This window comes from Epinephelus fuscoguttatus, linkage group LG4 (genome assembly GCF_011397635.1).
Source record: "Epinephelus fuscoguttatus linkage group LG4, E.fuscoguttatus.final_Chr_v1".
NCBI lineage: Eukaryota > Metazoa > Chordata > Actinopteri > Perciformes > Serranidae > Epinephelus > Epinephelus fuscoguttatus.
Genome location: NC_064755.1, coordinates 21,253,315 through 21,276,545, shown reverse-complemented (window position 1 = coordinate 21,276,545; position 23,231 = coordinate 21,253,315). Strand labels below are relative to the sequence as shown.

The 23,231-nt window shown below is 42.0% G+C and overlaps 2 protein-coding genes across 2 annotated transcripts; one reads left to right on the top strand and one right to left on the bottom strand.

Moving 5' to 3' along the window:
* Positions 1 to 1,404: 1,404 nt before the first annotated feature.
* On the top strand, positions 1,405 to 3,885 carry LOC125887674 (transmembrane protein 60-like). The gene is made up of 2 exons (XM_049574665.1): positions 1,405 to 1,582; positions 1,840 to 3,885. Exon 2 carries the CDS (start codon positions 1,932 to 1,934, stop codon positions 2,334 to 2,336), a length of 405 nt encoding a protein of 134 aa, XP_049430622.1. The 5' UTR covers positions 1,405 to 1,582; positions 1,840 to 1,931; the 3' UTR covers positions 2,337 to 3,885.
* Positions 3,886 to 5,090: 1,205 nt separating this feature from the next.
* Positions 5,091 to 20,639, bottom strand: LOC125887665 (lysine-specific demethylase RSBN1L-like). Its single transcript, XM_049574656.1, has 8 exons — positions 20,089 to 20,639; positions 19,704 to 19,829; positions 18,408 to 19,096; positions 9,475 to 9,612; positions 9,192 to 9,334; positions 8,816 to 8,983; positions 8,617 to 8,728; positions 5,091 to 7,647 (listed from the first exon to the last, which is right to left on the bottom strand). Exons 1-8 carry the CDS (start codon positions 20,576 to 20,578, stop codon positions 5,917 to 5,919), a joined length of 3,597 nt encoding a protein of 1,198 aa, XP_049430613.1. The 5' UTR covers positions 20,579 to 20,639; the 3' UTR covers positions 5,091 to 5,916.
* Between the last annotated feature and the right edge of the window lie 2,592 nt (positions 20,640 to 23,231).

Below are 23,231 nucleotides of genomic sequence, written 5' to 3'. Positions count from 1 at the left end.
TTTGTTCACGGACGGCGTGAGTCCTCTTCCACAGTCATTTTGTTCTACAGTAGCCCAGAACGGACAAATCAAACACTGGCTCTTGACAGGGTCATTCACATTTTTGCATCATCACCATCGTTCGCCTACTCATTTGGCACATAGAAGAAGTTTGAGTTCTCCAACATCACCACTAGATGTCACTTAATCCTTCACATCAGACCTTTAAGCCAACTATACTCAGGGCTGCAGCCAGGATTTTGAAACGCCAAGGTCATGAGTCCAAAGTGGGGCTGCAACGGTGGTATAAAAATTGACAGTTATCATACAGTGTGCATTAACTTTTTTTTTTTAACAAAAATGACAGAATCTCCCTTTATCTTATTTATTTACAAAAGAGAGACTTTTACACATGCTTCAGTTTTTTTTTAAAAAAATGGTTTAAAGTTTGAAGCATAATAAAGCCAGGGGCGTAAATATAGACAGTGCAGGCAGTGCAGTTGCGATGGGGCCACAGAGAGAGACTGGATGGAGAATGGGCCCTTGGAAATATACCTATTTTCAATGAAGAACTGTCATTCAGTTAAAAAATGTCTCATTATTTTTTATTTTTTTATAAAATAGTCAATAGCCTCTATGACAAAATTATAAGCTTATTCAAAATAAACTATAATAAACTATTAAAATTGCTAAATAAAATCAATAATTTGTTATTTTCTTTGGTATTTTTTGTGATATACAGTCATACAATGATGACTGCTGGCTAATATTTATGTTAATGTTATCCAGTGTCAAGTCTCTGATCATGTGACGAGATGATACATGCACAACAAGCGTACACTATGCAGCCAGTTATAATAGTGTGCACTGGGGCCCATCATAACGACCTTCCGCCACTGAATAAAGAGCTTGTTCAGCCATATTAACCTTCTGTTTTCATTCATTTAGGATCATTGTTACTGATCAGTTGATAACAACAACAATGATAATTGTGTAATACTGTACATTGTGATACCGTGTACCTCCCATGCCATCTCGCCTCAGGAAACTTTAACCAGATACCATTAAGAATTAGAATTTTTTTTTTTTTTTTTTTTTTTTGCTTTACACATAGATTAAAAAATCCAAGTCAAAAATACTGAAATCATCCAAAATAACCAGCATTTTAAGTTTTAAGTTTTTATTTGTAAGGTTGAGCTTTGGGATTCACTCTTGACTGTGGCATCAGTAAACTGTTACCTGTCCACTAACTAGACTTATTTTAGCTCAGTACTTAAGATGAACAGTGTCCTCAATATTAGCTACTGTACATACCTGCAGTTATCAAAGTGTATCAGTTGATAAAATACGGCTTTCGTTTTAAAAAGTGATACCGGAAGTCTTGCAATTATAAACTCGTGCTTTTATTTTGAAAAGACTGACCGGAAAATTCGGAGTTCTTGGTGCGGAAGACAAGCTAGAAGTGGCTAACGGCTAAATGCTAACTATGCTGTGCTACTCGCTGTTAGACGTTATAACTGAATCGTTTTTTGAAAAGCATTAACATCTTTCTCGCTGGGGAAGAGTTGGTCTTTCAGAAACGTTGGCTCTCCCGGTAAACTTGGTAAGATATCTTTATTTTAATAAGGTTTTTATTTTTATAGCTAACGTTACAGCTAGCCAACAGACAGTCGCTTCGGGTCTGCTGTTAGTGGAAGTAACAACACAATGATTACTCAGAGAGACACAGTAATGAAAGCCTGGTGTTGCTGGACATAGTGTTGATATGTGACCAAAGTTAACTCGTATTTTCAGTCATTGCGGTACATCCTTCAGAGAGTGAGAGTGAGCCTGCTGTGCTGTGCTTTTGTTTGTTTTCAGATCACTGTGTATATGTGTGTGTCACCTTGGCTGTAGTCCTCAGTCTCCCTGGGTGTGGGTGACACTGGCTCCGAGCCAGTCCTCCTCCATAGATGAAGATGTCCCTGGCCCAGCGAGTGCTCCTCTCCTGGATCTTCGCCCTCGTCTTCCTCATCATGCTGGTCCTCAAGCTGGACTCTAACATCCACTGGAACTGGTTTCTCATCTTCCTCCCCGTGTGGACCTTTGACACCATCCTCATCCTCATGCTGATAGTGAAGATGGCAGGGCGCTGCAAGCCAGACTTTGACCCCAGGGATGGCGAGCAGAGCCTGAAGAGGAGGCTGTGGTACCTGACGGCCCTGCTGCTGAAGCTGGCCTTCTGTCTGACACTGTGCTCCCGCCTGGAGAGGCACACCGAAATGTGGATCAGTGTGGTGTGTGTCCCTCTGTGGGTGCTGCTGGGTGGGGCTCTGGTGGAGCTGGGACACAGTGTTTTCCACTACAGGAGGGACTGAACCATTGGACTTGGGTGGGTTTTAAAATGTAACGTAAGGGACAAAAACTCTTTACGTTCAAGCATTTCTCACTAGGGATGCACCAATCTGATCCACTGGATTGGTATCAAGGCCAACACTGACCTTAATAAGTTGATCAGGTGTGGGTCAGACATGACAGATCCACGTGACATACAGCTTCTTTGTCAATGTTATAATATTCACTGTGTCTGCTATGTGTTAGATTTAAATCACAGCAGGGTGCAGACTCAGTGACATGGGGTAGAAATCCCAGTGAACTCTTAGCTGAGTGGTTTACAGGTTTATGGGGGAGAAGAGTGCTGGTATTGGATCAGGAATCTGTATTGGAATTTTTGCGAAAGAAAAAGTCAAAAATCTCAGCTAGTTGTGTGTCATACTGTGATATCCTTGGATCTTTATTCAAAATGAAGATTTTTCCATATACTAGTCTGCATATTTTGGTATCTTACAGGTTCAGTGTGTGGGATATAGGGGGATATATTGGCAGAAACTAAATATATCATCACACATCATCTGTGTGTATAAATCATTGTGTTCTTGTTACCTCAGAATGAGCCGTTTATATCTACTGAGGGAGCACGTCCTCGTCAGAGATCACCACATTGCACCACCATTTTCCCACCTTTGGCTAGAATGGACAAACCAAATACTGGCTCTAGATGGGGCCATTCGTGTTTTTGCATCGTCCACCATAGATAGCAGCCCCTCTGCAATAAGAGCGTCGGGAAAAAACAGATTTTTTTTTTAGAGTGAAACTGCTTTATTGATTGTTTTTACTTGTTTTAATCACCTAATCTATTTGTTTTGGAGAGGGGGAGACTCTGGATAATTCAGCTCATAGTAAAATCCTCCTGAACGTCTGGATCAGAAAAAAGGTGAACACACATCTGTGATGTCTGTGACGTGCCGAACAGCGTAGGAAATACAGTTTTTAACATGAAACCACTTTATTCAGTGTTTTTACCAGTTTAAATCACTGGGTCTATTGTTTTGAAGAGGAGGAGACCTCTGCGGATAATTCAGCTCCCAGTAAAAACTTCCTGAATGTCTGGATCCTGAATTATCGGACAAAAAAAGATGAGCACACATTAGCAGGTGCTGGGCTCGCGGTCCTTCTCCAACATGCCAAACAGCATATGCAAACACTGATTATAACGAAAAACTGCTTCATTTAGTAATTTTGCCAGTTTTGATCCCCGGTTCTGTTTGTATTGAAGACGAGGAGACCTCTAAGGATAATTTGGCTCCCAATTAAAAACCTCCTGAACAATGGTCAGTGAAGGAATTCTAACCAGGAGAACTATGGGCTGGTTGCAATCTGCAGTCCTCACCACTAGATGCCACTAAATCCCCCTAAATTATGCACACTGTTGCTTTAATAAAATGGCAAGCTGGGCTAGAGGGTACAAGTGTTTTTATTTTATATAATCTAGATCTGTACTGCCTGGTCAGACTGGGTTTAAGTAATGTAGCTAAGCAAATGTAGACACACACGATCTGCCATTATGATCCAATCACTTGCTACACTAAGCGTTGGACTTCAACTCACCTTTTAGGGAGAGATCACATATATCACGCCATATGTACACATAAACACAGCAATGTCTAATGTGACACTTAAACTAATACTGCAAAAACAGAATGAAATGATCCAATCTGCACTGTGTGTAGGGCTGCACAATGCGCAAAAAAAAAAAAGATTATATGATTTTTTCCCCCCTGGGGTTTGTACCAAAAAAGCATGTTGCCTTACATCTGGAATATAATTTGCAGGCTGGGGCATCTCTGTAGCAAAAAAAAGGGAAAAACGCCAGCACTCTCAAATGTCCTTTTAGTTCAGTTTAACAATTCAGCTTGGATGGCAGTACCAGTACACAGACGTTTCGACAGTGAAGTCTTCTTCAGTGTGCATCTCTGTAGCACCACAATGCTTCATGGGACACAATTCATCTATATCCCCAAATTGCATAGTGTTTTGCATATTGTTACTTGGCCAAATTGCTATTTCTGTCATATTTCTATTAATTGTGCAGCCCTAGCTTTGTGTCACTTAGCCATATTATATAAGTTTGTGAAATCACTGTTGAAACGTTTATCATCAGCACCTGTCACCTGATCCCATCCCGAGATATCCCGCTGCCACTGACACAATCTGAATGTAAATCCCTAACTTCCTGTGATTGCATACCTGCTGCTGTGGCACCAAAGTTAATCGCAAACGATCCAGTAGTTGTCAGTGTTGGGCCCGTGACATCACCTCTTGACCTCTAGCCGCTTAAAAAATGCTTCGCCTGCAGGACGACCATTCGTCAGGTTATACAGTCAAATGCACGGCCGAGCAGCCGTGCCTGGGCACGCTCAGGGCGCGCACCTGGTAGGCGGAAGTGTTTAATATTGTGACGTTTGAGGTGAAAGCGCATGAGTTTGGGAGGGAGTGAGATCACGACTGGATGAAAAAAAGACTTGGATTATACTGCACGAGTTGCGTGAGTTTGTAAACGCATGTTTTGGTGTAGTTAGCTGGTTTCCATTTACTTTAATTCACATAGAGGATTCGCCTTTTTCTTCATTCACTCTGGAGGCATGCCAGAGAAATAGTTTCCTTCACGGGTGAGTAATTGATTTGTAATTGATTTACAAATGGTCATTTTGCGGTCAAAGTCTTTCATGTTGCTAGAAAAACAAATTCTGAAGCCTTAATGATGATGAAATGCAGAAGACATGAACACTTAGTAGTTTTGAACCATTTATTGAGAGGTTCTGATCAGAGTATAAATCACACTACCAAGTCTTATCTTAGGAAATAAAATGTATTTACAACAAAATTTTCACATACATCGGTTTCAAATAAAAACAGACAGTAAATGATATAAATAAGTTCTATGGAAAATAAAACTTGTCTTACAAAAAATATATGCAATTTCTGTATACATTTTCTCACATTGGTGCTAATAACATCTATACTGTACAGTTTTGGTACATACAGTATCATTTACAGCCCTGTGTGAGTCAAACAACGTCCAGTCTGAAAACAACTGCTTGCTCCGATATTTTTGGAGTGTTATGAACAACGAACCCCATCTACTAAAGCGTTGTGGAAAAGAGGATTTCGGCAGGAGCTGGGTGACTTGCTGTGATGTCCCAAACAGTGAATGTAGGTTAATTCCTATAGCAGGGAGTAAGGATGGTTGTTTTCAGATTGGCAAGTCCAGTACCTAAAGTAGGTGCTTTAAGAGCGAAGCTAAGTAGTGCACAGGCACTGACACATGGGTCACATAACATTTTATATAGAGCCTACATACATTCGCTAACAAACGTGAAGTGAGCTACTTAGCTTACATTCTTAGGCACTGATAAAGTACTTGGAGAGTGCATCCTCTTTTCACTGTGTCGCTGGAGTATTGTGGCTGTGTCGGCAAAGAATTAGAATGCACCCCGCCTTTTGGTTAAAAATTAGGGAGACCAATTGGTGTCTGAAGGAAGGATGCATTTTCAAATACTTTACCAAAGCCTCGGCGTAAGTTGTACAGTAAAAAAAGAAGACTAGACATCTAGACATTCATATTAAGAAGTCTTTCTGTGTTTGGGGTGTGTGTGTTTTAAGGGGCTGTTTTAACGAGTGCTGCTGTGGCCGAGTGTCCTGTAGGGGTGTGGCAGGTTTTCCCTGCACTGAGTCCTTTACTTTTGGGCCTTTAGAAGGCACAACTGTCCGACTGTCTGATCCAGGCTTAGAGGAAGAGCCTCGAGAGTCACTGTGATGGTGGGTCTTAGGCCGACTGTCTGTGAAGGAAAGGGCCAGTGTCTGGTGAGCCTCCATCGGCTTAAAGAGGTCAAAGGTGATGAGCGTCCGTGGTGGTTTGTGTTCTGGTGGCGCAGCACCAGAGGCAGACTTCTTCCTCTCCTCTTTACTGTTGACGTCCTTCTTTCCGTCTTTCTTAACCTGAATATTTGCAGGTTTGGGGGTGCCCGTCTTCCCATCCTCTCTCCCCGACTTTGCCTGCACCCCCTGCGTACTCGACGTGTTGCCCTCCCTGTGCCCGCTTTTCTCCTTCTTCCCATGTGAAGACTTGTGTTTATGTGAGCAGGCGTCTCGAGCCTCCTCTCTGTCGGGCCGTAAGTGAGACGCTCCCTGCGTGCCCGCCCTGTCTTTATCGTGCTCCTTCTCTCTCTTGACTTGGGGCTGTGTCTTTAAGTCCCATTCCTTGGCCCATTTCTCATCTCTCTGTGCAGGCAGGGACGTCTGAGAGGCTTTACTGCCCTCTCTTGTCCGCTCCTCGTCCTCTTTTTTCCTTAAATGCTGCAGCGGCTGCGTCGATGTTCCACTCTCTCTTCCTCCCTCAGCCTTAACTTTATCCTGCTCTCTCATCCTGTCCTTCTCTCTATCCCTGTCTTTCCCCCGATCCTTTTTATCCCTTTCCTTCTCTTTACTCCTATCCTTGTCCTTCTTCTCCTTCTCTTTAACCCTTTCCTTTTCATCTTTCTCTTTTTTTCCTTTGTCCTTTTCCTTTTTGATTTGTGGTGTGTTGTAAGTGCTCGTTAAACTATCTTTAGATTTCTCTTTTAGACCTTGACCCGGTACAGTTATCTTTTGCTGCCTCTCTTCCTCCACGTCATTCTCCTTCCTAATTTGCTGTAGTGATTTTAGGGATGCACTGTCCACTCCACCCTCCTCGTGGCCCTTCTGCAGTGTCTGGCATGTGTCTGCACCTCCTTCTCCCCCTCCCATAACATCCTCTTTCTCATCTTCCTCAGCTTTAGGCTCCGTTAGTGTGTGTGTAAGTACACCTTCATCTCTCTCCTTTTTGACGAAAGGTGGAGACTGTGTCGTTGACGACCCCTTCATCTCAGCCCTGTTCTCCTGCTCTTCCTCCTTGAAAATCTGTGTCGGAGTTTGTGAGGGCGGCCCCTCCCCTCCCTTGACGTCCTCTTCCTCCAGCTTCATCACCGTCTGTACTGCAGGCTCACACTCCGTCCCCTCGACCGCCTCGTCTACCTCCTCCTCTTTGATATGAAGTGTTACTTCACTGGGTGCACAATTCTCCTCTTCCTTAACCTCTTCTTCCTCCTCCTCTTCCGCTTGTTCCGCCTCCTCCTCCTTCTCTTCGTGTTGGTGATACTGTTTGAGCCGGATGTGCCAGGCCAGACTGCAGACAGCAGACACGGTTTTGAACTGGTGGACGACTCCTCTGGGAATGAAGTAGATGTCATCGTGGTAGAGCTGGATTCGGGCGTATCGGATCCCCTCCCTCCTCAGCTGGTTCAGCTTGGCGTCATCGATCCACTGTACACACTGTGGAGGCAGTGACAGGAACATGAGATTCAGAGGTCCCTCAAAAAACTAGTGAATATTTAAATTCTTGCATGGTAGAAAGAAAAAAACTGAGTCTTATCATATAGGGACTAGTTTCTTTCTACCAAACTACAACCCAAACTGTATCACTGCACAGAAGAAGGCGTGCATCTACTAATCAACGAAAGGCTTGTGACAACATGATATGTTAATATTAATGGCGTCCCCCTTGGCTGAGCTGTAACATTAGCTAGCTCAGTGGTGCTAGGTGAGCTAGCAGTAGATGAGCACTTCCTTCTGTGCAGTGATACAGTTGGCAGGTGTAGTTCAGTCAAGAGAAAATTGTTCCGACATGAAACTGCTCACAATAAGGTCTGTAGATTATCTTGAATAACAGGGTCATGATTTCTGGAAGGAGACATAGCTGTTCAGGTGAACCTCAAAACTGGGGCAACTGCGCTGTCTTGCGGCGACAGTCGGCACTGTACTTGCTTATTAATTAATCGATAATTGATCGTTAATTTTTTTTGATGATTGAATAATGAATTTTGACCGTTTGCCCATCCCTAACCTAGACTAATTAACAGCTCTACAGGTAAGAGACAAAATATATATTTTTGATTTTGGGGTGAACTGTCCCTTTAATGCTGCATTACTAGACAACTTTGGAGGCCTGGTGGCAATGTAATGAACTGTAGACACAACATATGATCACCGTATAATGGTGATATAGATGGTGAAAATGTTAGAATACATTGAGCAGACACCGGGCAACATTATCATTCGTCTGGAGTCGTGTTTCTGACCACCTGGCAAATCTAAGTCCATTTTTGGTCTCCTGGGGGAAGTATCTGTCTCTTTAGTGATGAAATGCTCCACTATGTTTGATACATTTCCGCACACAAGCAGATAAAAAAATCTATTCATACCACTGTATTGTACCAGGCACGGTTAATATCTCTGACCTACCTGAGACAGCGGAGGTTCATGGAGGTCCAGCTGCAGCCTCATGACCACATCTGGGAAATCCCCAGCGTGGAAACACACAACGTCTTTGGTGATCCGAGCTGGAGCATCACTTCTGTGAGGCAATACGCAAAAAGTCCTGTTTACTGATCTGAGCTTGTATTATATGTAAAAGTGTCAGAAGATGTCACTGGGTACTTACTCCTCTCCGCAGCGCACAGCCTTCAGCACACCTACAGCAGCAGTAGTTTGTCTCTCGAACCCCTGACCGATGTGGTCGGCGTGGGCTCTCGTCCGGTCCTCAAACAGCATCTCCCTGGGCTCACTGGCTCGGGGTAGATACTGCAGGTTCTTTATCTCATTGGTGGACCTGAAATTATTCGCAACAGTCAGGATATGTTCAAGGCATGATTTGGTACCTGTACATGCATGTGGAGCTGAGAGATAAGCTCAAAGTATGTCACTCATTTTGCTACGTCAGCTTTACTTCAGACCAGTTCTTTTGAAAATGAGGATGCTGGTGAGACGATAACAACTGTGCACTGGCAAACATTTACAGACTCAATGTGTCAGCCCACCTTTTCCTTTTGAAGGGTGATTTTGGCATGTCTGCCATAGGGATCATCTGTTCCCCCGGTCTGACCCACATAATGGGGCCGTCGTCGCTCTCAGTGGGGCTCTGCAGCCGCAGACTGGAGAACGTTCCCCAGGGCAGAGTCCGCTACATAAACACAGGGCGAGAAACTTCCGCGTTACATAATGACTCGTAGCCACTTGTGGGGAAATGAAAAACAGACGTTCAAGCGTCCACTAGCTGTGGGGGTGTGTGTGTACACATGCAGACATAACAAACACACTCACCACCAGAAAGGGAGATTCCTCTAACATGCTGATGAACTCCGGGAAGTAGTCTCCGACCTCTTCGTCCACAGCACCAACCAGACTGACCTGCCGCATGGCCCCAGCGCGGTACGTTCCCTGGGAATAGGTCCGCTTCACCTGCAGGAGAGACCATTGACAAAACAGATCAGACCCTCACCTGAGAAGCACTTGACTGTCAGCTGAGATGTTTTTTAAACATCATGTGCATCCGTTATTTGTTATTTTCTGTGCTTTTTAAATGGAAACTCCCAACTCAGCTGTTGGCAAAAAGCAGTAACGTACATTAAAGTGCTGATGCCCTCTTCTTCCTCACCCCCCAACACTTGCCATTCGCTGACAGTATAAGCACAGAGAGTGAGGAAAGTGATGGTGCTGTTTTATTATTATCAAACTGTTATTCAACCACGTGAAAATACACTGAGTTTCAATTTAATACTGCATTTGTACCGCATGAACACATTTATAGATCCAGAGTCAGTGTATTACATACAATAGCTCACGGCTAGCATGCCCCTAGTTTGGAGAAGCAGCAGCAGTGTCAGGACATACAAGCTTGGCAATGAATGCACTGCTGTGGACGCCACATTATTTTGGTTCTGAAAGTCACATGATAACCCAAACTAAATAACCTATCAGAGGCAATAGTAGGCAGCAACTGCTGCATGTGCTATGTGAGGTAAAATTATTGAAGTGTGGTGGCTTTAGATGGGGGCAACAGCAGCATGTATTTAAGCCAACTAAAAAAACAAATAATTTTTTTTTTTTAAAAAAAGTACATGCTATATTTATGTTTTTTGTACCACTTTACCTTGCCATCACACAGCCCTTTGGGACGGAAACCGTTATATTGACCCCTTTTAAGCCACCAAACTCCTTTGACAAAAACAGTAATTTTACCTCACAGCCCACAGGAGTTGCTGGTCTTCGGCTGAGTTATACCTGTACTTTATTTGCATTATTGTGTGACTTTTAGCACTAAGCTTACATGGTGTCCATGGCAGTATGTGGGTTTATATGTAGCAGATTCAGATTCAGACAACTTTATTGTGCAACAACACTTTGCAGAAGGCTTGGGAAGATAGCATTTTGACACTAAAACACACATAAGGAACACTACGGGAAAGCAACAGGATGATAGAAAAATCTGGAAAAATAGTAATGGAGCTGCCGTTGAGCATAAGAGGTGTGACCTTTTCAGTGCACCTGCCTCTAATAAACAATAACAGCACCATCAGCATCTGTTTGTTAGTTAATCTTAACAACACAGATTTAGGTCTTTGGTGGACCTCCAAGACATGCAACAGTCATCGAGAGAGGCAAATAAAAGACCATCTTACTGGAAAATTTGTGAACCATTAACTCAAATTTTCAAACACTGTGGATTACACTAGCAAATCCAGACAAGCACACCGGCTGACAACAAAATCAGACCTCAGGTTCACGAGTTATTCAGCAGAAATCAAGGCTCTGATGGATGCACACCAATATTTAAGTGTTCACTTTAGCAGTGAGTGCATTTACACTGACATTAATAACCCATTCTTGAACAGGTTTTTGAAGTATCTGGGTCGTGTGTGAACATGTAAACACCATATCCCGTTTTCAGAAACAAGTAAAAGCCCATATCCCATTTATAAGATACCAGAATACACTATCTGGAGCACTTCAAAAGAAATCGGGATACTGTTGCATGTATACATCTTATCTCAGTTACTGAGTGCCGTTGACAACCGGCGCAGGTACGGCTTTAGCCAAGTGACTTAACAGAAATACAAACAATGGCAGCAGTGACAGCGTCTCAAGTCTGGAGCGAGGAAGAAACAGACGTGTTCATCCACTGCTCCCGTCCTACCTGGTGTTAGTGACAGTGACAGGCTGGCTCCAATGTGGAGGACAGCATTATAAAGGAAGTGCTGCTTTTATGAATAATGTTAGTTAAATAACTACATGGTGTGTGTGTGTGTGTGTGTGTGTGTGTGTGTGTGCCATTGAGACAGGGCGAAAGACACATGGATGTGCTCAGAGCAGACAGCTGTTGGCAATCAGAGCAGAAAGGAAATTAAAGTTAACTTGTCAAGTGGAAGTAAACGTAGTGTTAAATATTTCCCGTCGTTCTCATCCCACATTGTCGGTTTGTGTATGTAAATATGAAAGTGTCTGCACAAAAAGACAACACTAATCAGTATCCAGGTTATTAGTGTGTATATATATATATATATATATATATATATATATTAGGCTGACCAAACGTCCTCTTTTACCTGTCCACTTTTCACGTCCCGTCTGGGACGTCCGGGGGATTTTTATAAACTGATGATAATGTCCGGTTTTCCGTGTGATTGTGTGTGTGTGTGTGTGTGTGTGTGTGTGTGTGTGTGTGTTAGAGTGTGGCACGGGCAGCATATTTCTGTCCGAACCCGAACCGAGCCCGACATTATTTAATGACCAAAGCACTGAGTTTGTGTCACACAGTTGTTATGGTTACAGGCTATTTAACAGGCCGGGCGTGCGCCGTGAGTGCTCAGGTGCGGAGAGGGAGACCTCCGTGTTTGAGACGGGAGCGGGGGCGGGAGGCGGGAGGTTCGACGCTTCTAGCGAGAGAGGGAGAAATAAAACAAAACAAGATAAAATAGGAAAAACCTGTCTCCCTCTTATTTTATTTTCAGCGTTTAATCAAGGCGGAGGCGGGCGGCTGGAGGTCCAAGACTTCCAGCGAGGGGAGAGGTAGAAACAAACAGCCAATGTGTGTCTGTGTGTGTTATGTTCAGGTGTCACGTAAATAACAGTGCCCAAGCAATAAACAGGACAGACAATAGGATTTTATTTATTTTACACTACATTTTTACTGAAAGCTGACCGAATCTGACCCGAGCCTGAATACAATTTATAGCTACATTTTTGACCAAACCCGCCCAACCTGTCGGGTACCGTCGGGCTCGGATCGCCACACTCTAGAGTGTGTATGTGTCCCCTATAGGGGCCTATCTGAATTTCTGTCTTTGAGAAATATTATTTTGTAATATAACTGAATTTTCTATCCATATATATAAATTTTAAATATATTAAAATTTAAGGCATCTTTGAGTAAACTGCGAGTATCATTTAAGTAGGCTATGTCGTGGCTGGCCGAGTGTCCTTTTTTTTGGAAATCAAAATATGGTCACCCTAATATATATATATATATATATATATATATATATTTATATATTTATTTGTATATAGGGAATATGTATACCTGATTCTCTGTGCTCATGTAAACACCATATCCCTGATATGATCATAACTGGGATAAGCCTCATAAACAGGTTATCTGTGTCCATGTTAACACACTCAGTGTGTGAATGAGCTTTCATGAAGCGGGACTGATGCCTCAGAACAGTTCATAAACCTTTATTATGTGTCAAAATTTGTGTGATTCAACACTGATCATTTTGAAGCTTTAGTTTGTGGTGTTATCTTACTGCAAGATGTACCAAGTTATGTACATAGACAAAATATATACAATAATATAAACATGTGCATGTGCTATATATATATTTCACTCACAGAAAGCTCAGGTCATCCTATTTGGACTCTCATCGTGCTTTACACAATAAGTTTAATTTACTTCGATCAGAACAGAGGTTTTATCTCCCTGGAGGCGGCACTAAAGAGTATATGAGGTCTTTTTCCATAATTTATTGGCTTTTTAAACTAAATGTAATTTGGCCTGTTAGTAGCTGTAACTGTGACACGGTTTCTGGCTTCTTCTTCTCCTCAGTGCTTTCCCCAAATGATTCTGGTGACAATTAAAACAATGACATTGGTTGTATACTTGTTACCTTTTTTATACTTGCTGTTTCTTCTAATTTATTGCTGTGCTTTTCTGTATTTATTGACTGCTGCCTGTAAGCCCAGTTACCCCTCTAGGTAATAAAGCTTCCATTTACACACACAGCAATATGGTAAAATATCCTACGTGTGGAGAAAAGGGAGGTGCATGAACAAATTAGGTGACCAAGCAGCTGGCCAGGCTGCTGTCATACATGTGCACGCAAAATATTAGACTGATTAGTCGAGTGGTTTGCAAGATCAGCTGCAGATAGACACACACACACACACTTGTGCGCACACACACATGACTAATCAAATGATCCCCTCCAGGCTTATACCTAGCGGAGATAATGACGGTGAAACCTTTAAATGAAAGTGTGTCTGCTATAAATTACAAACAATGACAAAAATTGTGCTAAGAGGTGCACCTACATTACAATATGACTATGAACAAAGCTACCATATACTGACAGGTGCATCAGTGGTACCATGTCACAAATATTGCAAGTTACATGTAAGGAAATATAAAGAGTGTAAAAAGAAAAATTGTATGACCTGTATCTTAAAGGCTGCATTGCACTGCAAGTAGGAGATGTGAAAACGGTAGGAGTGACAGTTTAATGTTGGCCTTTTTAAAATGATAGATAATGAAACCAGGTTCTGACTAAATTGATATGGCCCTGAAAGTGTTTATTTAACTACTGCCAATGTGTTACCAAAGAAAAAAAGAACACTTGTCCATAAAAATGTTGGCCCTTAAAAAAGAAAGAGCAGACTGAGGCAGAGCAAAGTAAAACCACTTCATGTGAGACTCCGGAGTCTAAATGTTAGTACAGGTCAAATAACACCAAACATGTGGGATAAAGTCTACAGATGAATAAAAGTTTTGAAACCAATCAATACTACATCTACTCTGGAGTTGGTGACTTCCAAAAGATCGACCAGACCACTGCCGCTCTGCTCTACTCTCTGCAGAGGCACACCATCCTTTCTAAGAGGGCTTCACCACATGAAGAAAACATGAAATAAAGTTGTTGAATATTTTGATAATCATAACTTGTAATAAACAGATAAGGCGTACTCAGTTATGCCTTCCTGCTGCTTTCAGTAAACTAAAAAATTCTTGTTGAGTTTAACTTTGCACTGAACACAAAAGGCACCATAAAAAAGAAATATAGTTTCATTCTAATCTGCAGTTTTCTACTGATTCACTCTTTTAACTAACTCAAAAAATTTCTGGTGCATTATCACTGCTCTCGGGATGTCTTTATCGCACATGTTGTTACTATGATGATGATAACGAAACAATATACTGTGCAGCCCAACCTTCTAACTTAATTTTGTGTGAAAAAGCATTAATGTTCCAGCATAAAAAAACAGCCTAAATATAGGCTTAAAACTATGCTAGGACAGTTTGAAGTTGAAAACAAAGGAACATGGACACCTGACACATTTTGTTCCCACCAGTCACCATAGCACCACAAAAGTTTGCCCCAGAAACAGCATAGCCCGTTTTACACAGAGATCCCGTTATAGGGCAGTAACGAAGATTCTTCATTATGCCAGCGTTGCTTTTTGAATGTCACCCCAGTGTGTGATTTTAGATAGCATGACAGCGTTACAGAAGCAAAAGAGGCGTGACCTAACACAACAACATCAGCTTCAAGTGTGACATGTAACATACATGTCTGGCAGCGCTCTCAAAACATGGCAAAAATAATCATTCATTGTCTTGTCCTCTGCTCAGATGGTATGAAGCTCCCGGACCTTATTGTCTTCCAAGTTTGGGGACATTTTTGGTTGATATTCTTCTTTGAGTTAGCTGCTAACTGCTTCTAGCTGTTTTTTAATCTCCCAGTGTTGGATCGCACACATAACATGTCGCTAAAACACCTGTCCCCACCTGCTAGCTGTCACTTTTGCACAGATGTCCATCTGGTGCCGTTACTACCTCTGCTGTGGGCCTAAAGATGAGACAACCGTGTCTCTTCATTCTGCAATCATACTGTTAACACAGAACAGCCAGGCGGAATAGCAAGAGGACATTTCCGCCTTGAACAGACAGAGTAAAAAGGCTCACAAGAGTCTGTACCCTTTTCTTTTTTACCTACATAAATGTTCGTTCATTCATGTTTCATTCATTACCGTAATTCTTGCTACATCTTCTCTCAAAAGGTAGGCTTGACTTTGTTTACCATAAACACTACAATAAAAACAGTCAAAACATGTTGTGACATCACAAGATGTTGTTTGGGATGCTCCAACAAAGTGATTCTCAGAGTGAGAACTGAAGACCCCGATGACTGTGACACACAGCCCACAGGAAGAAAACACTGCGTACTGTGTTATTAAAAAAAGTCCATATTTCAGGCTCTTGAGCCAAACTACGCAATAAGATACTTGTAATCCTGTATCCATTACTTCCACATGTAAGCTCAGTGCCAGTAGAGACTGTCTTAATTCTGACACATCTCATCAGTCTAACAGCAAACACAGTCATGAATCACTCACTCACAACTCGAGGGGCACTGAATGCTGCTGCTTATCCATCTCAGTGACATTAAGCCCAAACTGGCTAAATTAAGAAAATATGCTGACAGTTATATCGAGTTTGGTTTTATTGAGAACAGCAACAGGAAGAAACACACCATCTGCCTTATGTTGGTAGCGGAGAAAGTCATGATGCCAGACAAGCTGAAGGAATATCTGATTACAAAGCAGTTAAAGTATCAGTACGATCAGGAGGGAGACCTTGGGAACATTTTCTTCCCAGTCAGGGGTCCTTGGCCTGAATAATCTTGAGTTTTCCTGACCTAAATTGATTCTCTCATTTTCCAAAAACATGTTGAAATGATGCCAGGATACAAATTGTGATTGAGGCTTAGGGTGGGCATTATGTCTGACTTCTTTTTAGTTAAGAAATACATTTCAACTAACTGCTGTGTCAGGTGGATCAAAACTGTTATGTCTCTTGTGTCTTAAGTTTATGGTCGATGCAATAGATTTTTTTTTTTACACATCTTTAAAGTGGCAGCATTTCCACGTGGGATAATTGTTGTCACCGCTGTGGCAAAGACAACCAGATCGCTTTCCGTTTCCACGGGACACACTGCATTTTGTTTTCCACAATTACATCGGTTGTTTCACTGTTGGCAATTTCCGCTACTGGGGGCAGTAACAGCAAAAACCTTACATTGATACTCTTTGGTAACTGGGGATAGCTACCAGAGTAAACAATAGGGCTATGTTCTTCCTGCTTTGGTTACGCAGTGGTTGATACACTTTCTCTGTGCCATAAATTGAGCCTTCATTTTCCAGGAGATCGTACCCAGTGGCAGAGAGAGTTGCATAGTGAAAGCGGGGCTTATAAGGAACCAATCCAAACGCCAATGGTGCCATAACTCAATAGCCAATACATTGTGTAATTAACATTTACGTCATAATGATAAGTTAAAGCAAAAAACTTGTCTCTACTTTAAGAATTACTTTGAAAGGCAAGTTCTTGGTGCTTCTTCGGACATTTGCGCCATATTCTAAGGACTGAAATTAATATGTTTCTTAGTGCCTTGACACACTAAGCTGACAGTTGACTGTCGGTCAATGTCGAGACGTCAGTGAGTGTCTGTCGCCATAGTTTTTGTGGTGTGCATCGCACAGTTGGCACTAATCAGCCCTTGTCGGCTGTTTGGTAGACTGGCGGTTCTGCTCAACACACAAGAAAAGAAACACAAGGGAAAACAAACTCATTATATAGGGTAAGATTATTATTTTAGCCATTGAGCTCTTACACAGAAATGTTATATAATTTTTTGTGTTATCGTACATAAGCGCACAGTAAATATCCTGTGTTCTTTCAACACTGGGTTGATTTTACATACTATCTTGTGGGTCTTTTTGTTTCCTTTTTTGAATGACGAATACAGACTACCGCTGCCTTCTGTTATAGAGAGTTATTTCCTCTCACGCAGATGCAGAACGTACATGCTAGTTGGTTGTTGGCTGTACTCTTTCTGATGTATTCCAGTGCAACTTTTTGGCTGAGGCACAGGCAACATGAGGTGACACAGTCCGCATTCATCATCACTAGTTCTTTGATTTAGGTTTGGTGTGTCTGGGCCTTTAGACATGTACAGGCGAGAAACACTGTGTGAAGTCTCACATGGAAAAAATTGTGAACCAAAAAATAAAACTGCAGGTTTGGGAGTAACAATTGTGCTATTTTATTGAAGGTCCTTTCTACAAACAAGCAAATTCCTTATAAGAACACTGATCTCAGATTGAGCAGTCTGTCTGCACTGGTGTTCATAATTTATTTTCTGATCTACGCCTGGCAAAATCCTATTTCTGTCTTGTCAAATCAGCTCATATCACAGGTTTTCACATTAAATGTAGAATTTTTGGATTAGTTTGACTCCTGTTTGACTTTGTTTGATGTTAAGAAGTCAAAGAGAATTATTTCTGATCAGATAGGTATAAATGAAATGGATCAAAAATTTATAAATGATCAAAACGCAAGTAAGTGAAAGCTAAACTCTCAAGATTATCTCTCATGAGGTAAAGGAATAACAACAACACAAACCAAGGCCACTGTGAAACAGTCATCCCAGATGGTTGCTGTCACCTTTATGAGGCGTACAACAACTTTGTTTTATAACTCACAGACAACTTAACTTTCTTACGCAGTATCCTCAGAGGCTGACATGAAAGCACAGCTCCAACTGAAGGTGCCATAATCACTACCAAGCACTCCAACAGAGGAGTTTTTCAATAATCCATTATGTTAGGTGACAAACAACGAGACACGCAGTATTCAACTCCACGAGTCAAGCTGGATGCTGAAACACTGAACACAGGAGTAAAGATGGCTCAAGGCAGCGTGAAAAGCTCTATCCACCAACAGCCTGGACAAAGACTGACACACAGACAACGTGAAAGCACCAAACAACTGTTGATGTGTTGTTTCAGCTTGTAGCAGCTGAGTCTGTGCTGCTCACACCTCCAGACTACAAACTGACACACTATCAAAGTGGACAGTTTGGCGTCCTCTTACACACAGAGCCTTCGATCTGTGTTGTCTCCAAAAAATACAATAATCTCACCTGAGAGTGGAAGTTGGCCATGGTTGTCGTCTCTATGTCCTTCTTCCCGAGCACCTCCATCTTTACTGGCGCATTGGGGAACTTATAGGAGAAGTAGTCCAGGAAGTCTGGGAGGTAGGATGCCGCTCCATGGATGATTCCCATCACAAAACACGCAGCCTGGGCGTCATCCTCGCTGAACGACAGGGTCACAAACTCCTCAGCAAAACGCTGCATCTCAGCCGGAGACAGACAGGCAAGCTGCTCAGTGTAGGCGTGCACCACAGACGCCCCTCCGTTGGCCTGCTGCTCGATGTGCATCAAACGGCCAAACTCCAGGCCTGACAAGCCTGGCGCTGGGGTGCAGTGGAGCGGGGAGCTGTAGCCGAGCCTGTCCCTGACCATGGAGGAGATGGAGACGGAGGTAGCGGCAGTGAGAGGAGGATCCTGGTGTTGTTGTGATGTTGCGCTGGCGTGGAGTAGACTGCTGCTGTTGATGCTGTTGTTGTTCCCGTTGATTCGACTGAGGAACTCGGGCAGACCCAGAGACACCCCTGAGCACATGGTCTGGCATGAGCGATGATACATTTTGGGTCGGCTGTGCCGCTCCTTCACCCGCTCGCCGTCTTTGTGCTTCTTTTTCTTCTTCTTCTTCAGTTTCTTCAGCAGGAGGTCTTCATCAGAGCCAGCTTTGGGCTTCTCCTTAGACTCTGTAATGAAAGATTAGAAATTTATTATGTGGATCTGCTCTGTACACATGACATATATATAGCACGTATGTCCGTCCTGGAAGAGGGATCCCTCCTCAGTTGCTCTTCCTGAGCTTTCTACCATTTTTTCCCCAGAGTTTTCTTTATCTGCTGTGAGGGTCTGAGGCAAATTGTGATTTGTGATATTGGGCATTATAAATAGAACTGAATTTTAACAGTAATGTTGTGCATCATGTGAGGCCTATAATAAGTAGCAGAGATGGGGAAATAAAAGTTTAATATACTTAAATTACATAAGAACTTTGATAACTCTGTGTAACAGTACGGACACTTTGATAAAGGTTATGTTTTAATGTATGGCAAGTGTTTTAATTGGCATGAACTGTATATTTATGGCGTTTTTTCCTCATAGAAATCTTTATTTTATCAAATATATTGTTATAAATCAGATATGTAATAATCTTGGACTCATTTTATACAATTAGAAGTGACCTCAGCCACACTTCTAATATTGTGTGTAATATTATGTTTAAAAGACTAATTTAATTTAAAGTTATAATGAAATATTTAAAAAAAAAAAAATCACTGCCTTAAATGTCATCCCTACCTTTCTGTGGTGAAATCACATCTCCGTTTTCTCTTGCAATCTCATGCACAGGTGGCATTTTGTGATTTTTCCACTCTTTGCTCTTCTCCTTCTTCTTCTCCCTGTCCTTCTCCTTCACACGGTGATCTGTGAGGAGCAGAGAAGGAGACACAGTGAGGTGAAATGCCGCTACATCCATGCAGAGCAACATAACTGACGAACAAACATTTCCACGTGTATGTAACACCATCTGGGCCTAATAAATACTGGGGCCTGTGGTGGAGAATATTATGTAATAATGTAATAAATCATTTTATGGCGTTTTAGTGTCACGTAGAGTTTTAAATGTGACCGTGAAGTGTTTGAGCAGAGTGCTGTGTGGAGCAGGCTGTCTGTGTTGTCCTACCTCTCTGTAGCATTTTCACGTCGCCGTTCTCGGTCTTTGTATGGCAGCTAGCTGGGCTCACTCTCTCCACACCAACGGCTGAGCTCCGCTGCGCTTCACCTCCTTTCTCCTTCTCCTTGTGCCTCTTCTCTTTCGCCTTTTTCACTTTGTGAGGCGACGCGAGGAAGTTGCTGATTTTGAAGATTTTCCGAGCGGGAGTCGCTGGCACCGCGGCGGCGGTGGAGTGGCTCGCCTTGGCCGGGCCGAAACTCCATTTCGCTGGGCTCCCACAACTCTGCTTCCCGTTGTGTTTTTCCCCTGCGCACACCTCTCCGTTCAGTTTCCTGTGCTTCAGGCCCTTCTCCTCCACCCGGACCTTCTTAGGGGGCGGCGGGTAGATGTCGCTGGAAGACTGCGGTCGGCTCTCCGGCGGCCGCTTAGCTATCAGGGGTTTAGGGGAATTTGTTTTGCTGTTTGCTGCGAAATGCATGGAGTCCACGGCCTCGGCCATCTTGGAAGTTTCTATTTTTTACGGTCAGACGTAACTGGTGCGTGAGAGCCAGGCCGGGGGCGGGGCTTAGCGGGTGACGTTGCGACGCACGGGGAGGGAGAGCAGCAGCAGCAGACTGTTTACAGCCTGCAGGACAAGACACAGCACTGTACTGCTCACTGTGCACTGACTGCAACAATACCAGCAGTATAACACAGGAGGCAGCTCACTGGAGCGGCATTCATGATGTCAGTTATCTGTCTGTTTGCCTCTGCTGGACTGTCAGTTATCAAAAATGGAGGAAAATCGTGGAAAATGCTCAAGAATTGTTTAAATATCTCAAATAATTTAACAAAAAATATATACACAGATGTCAAAATATTCATATTAGACCTCTACTTTAGTTTTAGTAGTAGAGATTTAGTTGATGAGCTGAAACAAACAAACAAACAAACAAAAAATGGCAGATATATAGATGAGGAAAGGTTGTGTTATTGGAGTGCATATTTATTTTGAAACACTGGGTGGCACTTGGACTGTATTTATTTAATTGGGTGGTAAATAGACTGGAGATAGTAAAATATTAGTTTTAAATACATTTGGGAATTTGTTGAAATAATATATGTGTTAAAAGAAGAAATGTAAGTAAGGGGTAGGGACATATGAATTCTACTTCTACCTACTCCTTTCCAGGCACTGTTATCTCTGTCTTGTTTGTTTTTTATTTTGGTACGAAATAAAATCATTAATTTCTTAAAGGTCTACTATGCGAACTTTCATGATACCTAGTGGTGAGGTTGCAGATTGCAAAACTTCCCCCGTGTTGCCAGGTGTTTTAGCGAACTACAGCGGCCAACCAGGCCCTAAAGAACCCTGCCTAGCCTTGCAGCCAATTTTCCCAGTGGCCATTCATGGTACTGCAGAAAAAAAACACCTGCAGCCCAAAAAGCACATTCCCCATAGGCCACCATTATAAAAGAGACGTCTGTAAAACTGTCACCAGGACATCTTGACTGCCAACAAGGTCAATTATGACTCTTCCTATGATGAATTTTTAATCCATGGAGGTTGTATATTTGTAAAACTTTCCTCAAGCTGCGAAAAGTGTTTTAAAGATCTGTGACGTCATCACAATGTTAAGTCTACGAGCCAAGCAAGAACACGCAGGCAGGGCCAGTGCTTCTTCAGTGGGGTGCATACTGTGAAAGTAAGCCCGGACGTTAGAAACTTTTTTTTAGTGCATGTATCAAGAGCAACTCCACTGGAATAAATAGGCGCCATCTTGGCATCTGGTATTTGTATTATTATAAATCTATGAAGCCAAAACAGAAACGCGATTGGCCCTATCTAGAGCTAGTGCTTGGTTTGTCCGTTCTGGGCTACTGTAGAAACATGGCGGTGCAACATGTCTGGCTTTGTGGACGAGACCCGCACTATATGTAGATTTAAACAGCTCATTCTGAGATAATGAATACACAACAATTCTTATTTTCAGGTGATTATACACTAAAGAATAATAATAATACTAATAATAATAAATTCTGCTAATATATCCCCTAAATCCTACAAACTGGACCTTTAAATAATAAAGGAGTTTTTTTTTGTCTTGTTTCTTGCTGTTTCTTTTCATATACATGCCAAGTCAAATTGATTTGTGTAGTATTTAATCACAAGTTTGCCAGAGAGGAAAGGAAAATATGGATCAGAGAAGAAGAAATTTCCAGGTTCTGCTACATTTTGTGATAACACTGCAACGGTTACACTGTTATACCCAATATTAGTTATATTGTACTATCATAAACAATAAATACATTCTCAAACAGAGATCCTATGTTTTCATGAGTCCATTTTGAGATATTGATGTGCAGCACAATATTAAAGTATTAATATAGTTTAATCATTTAACGACAAATGCATCTGAAAAGTTTTTTAAGCTCAACATGTTTTAAGACAAACTAAAACTTAATTTGCAGATGCATACATTTGTGTGACCTACTTAAAATAGCTGGTACATGTACAATGTTTGAATATATTCATAATTTTCTTATAGGCTTTTAAAAATGTCTTGAACAATGTTGTCCAGTCTATGTATATATAAATTGTCATTAAAGCACTGCAGATGTATGGAATGGATTTGTTTTTCAGATACTGTAGTTTTTCAAAGTGTCACTAGGTGGCAGTATATTGATGGAAATACATTAGAATAACATCACTGACCCTCACAGCTGTGTTTTTAGGGCTCCTACAAAAAAAAAGCAGTCACAAATGTTAGGAGGTGTCAGTTGAAAACAAACTTATTTCTGTTGCACAAGGAGACGTGGTAAGTCACCAGTTCTACTACATCCAAGACCTGCGTAATATTATTCATTTAATGTCAACATTATGTGATTAACACTCCAATACATTACCTAAATGCTGTCTTTCATAACATACTAATATTGGATGACAGTTATCTTTTTGTTATGACAGAAAACAGAAACAAATCCTGCAAAGATGTGGAAAAATACATTTCTCCCAACTGCTCAGTCAGGTGGTTCTGCCTCTCAGTCCACATCCATTATTATGCTCCTCTCGTCCGTATCTGCAGCCACTAAAGTAGAAGTTTTAATCTGCCAGGGAGATTGGAAAGGTAGTGTACACAGTGTTCATCAGCACTGACAGTGGCTTACTCTAA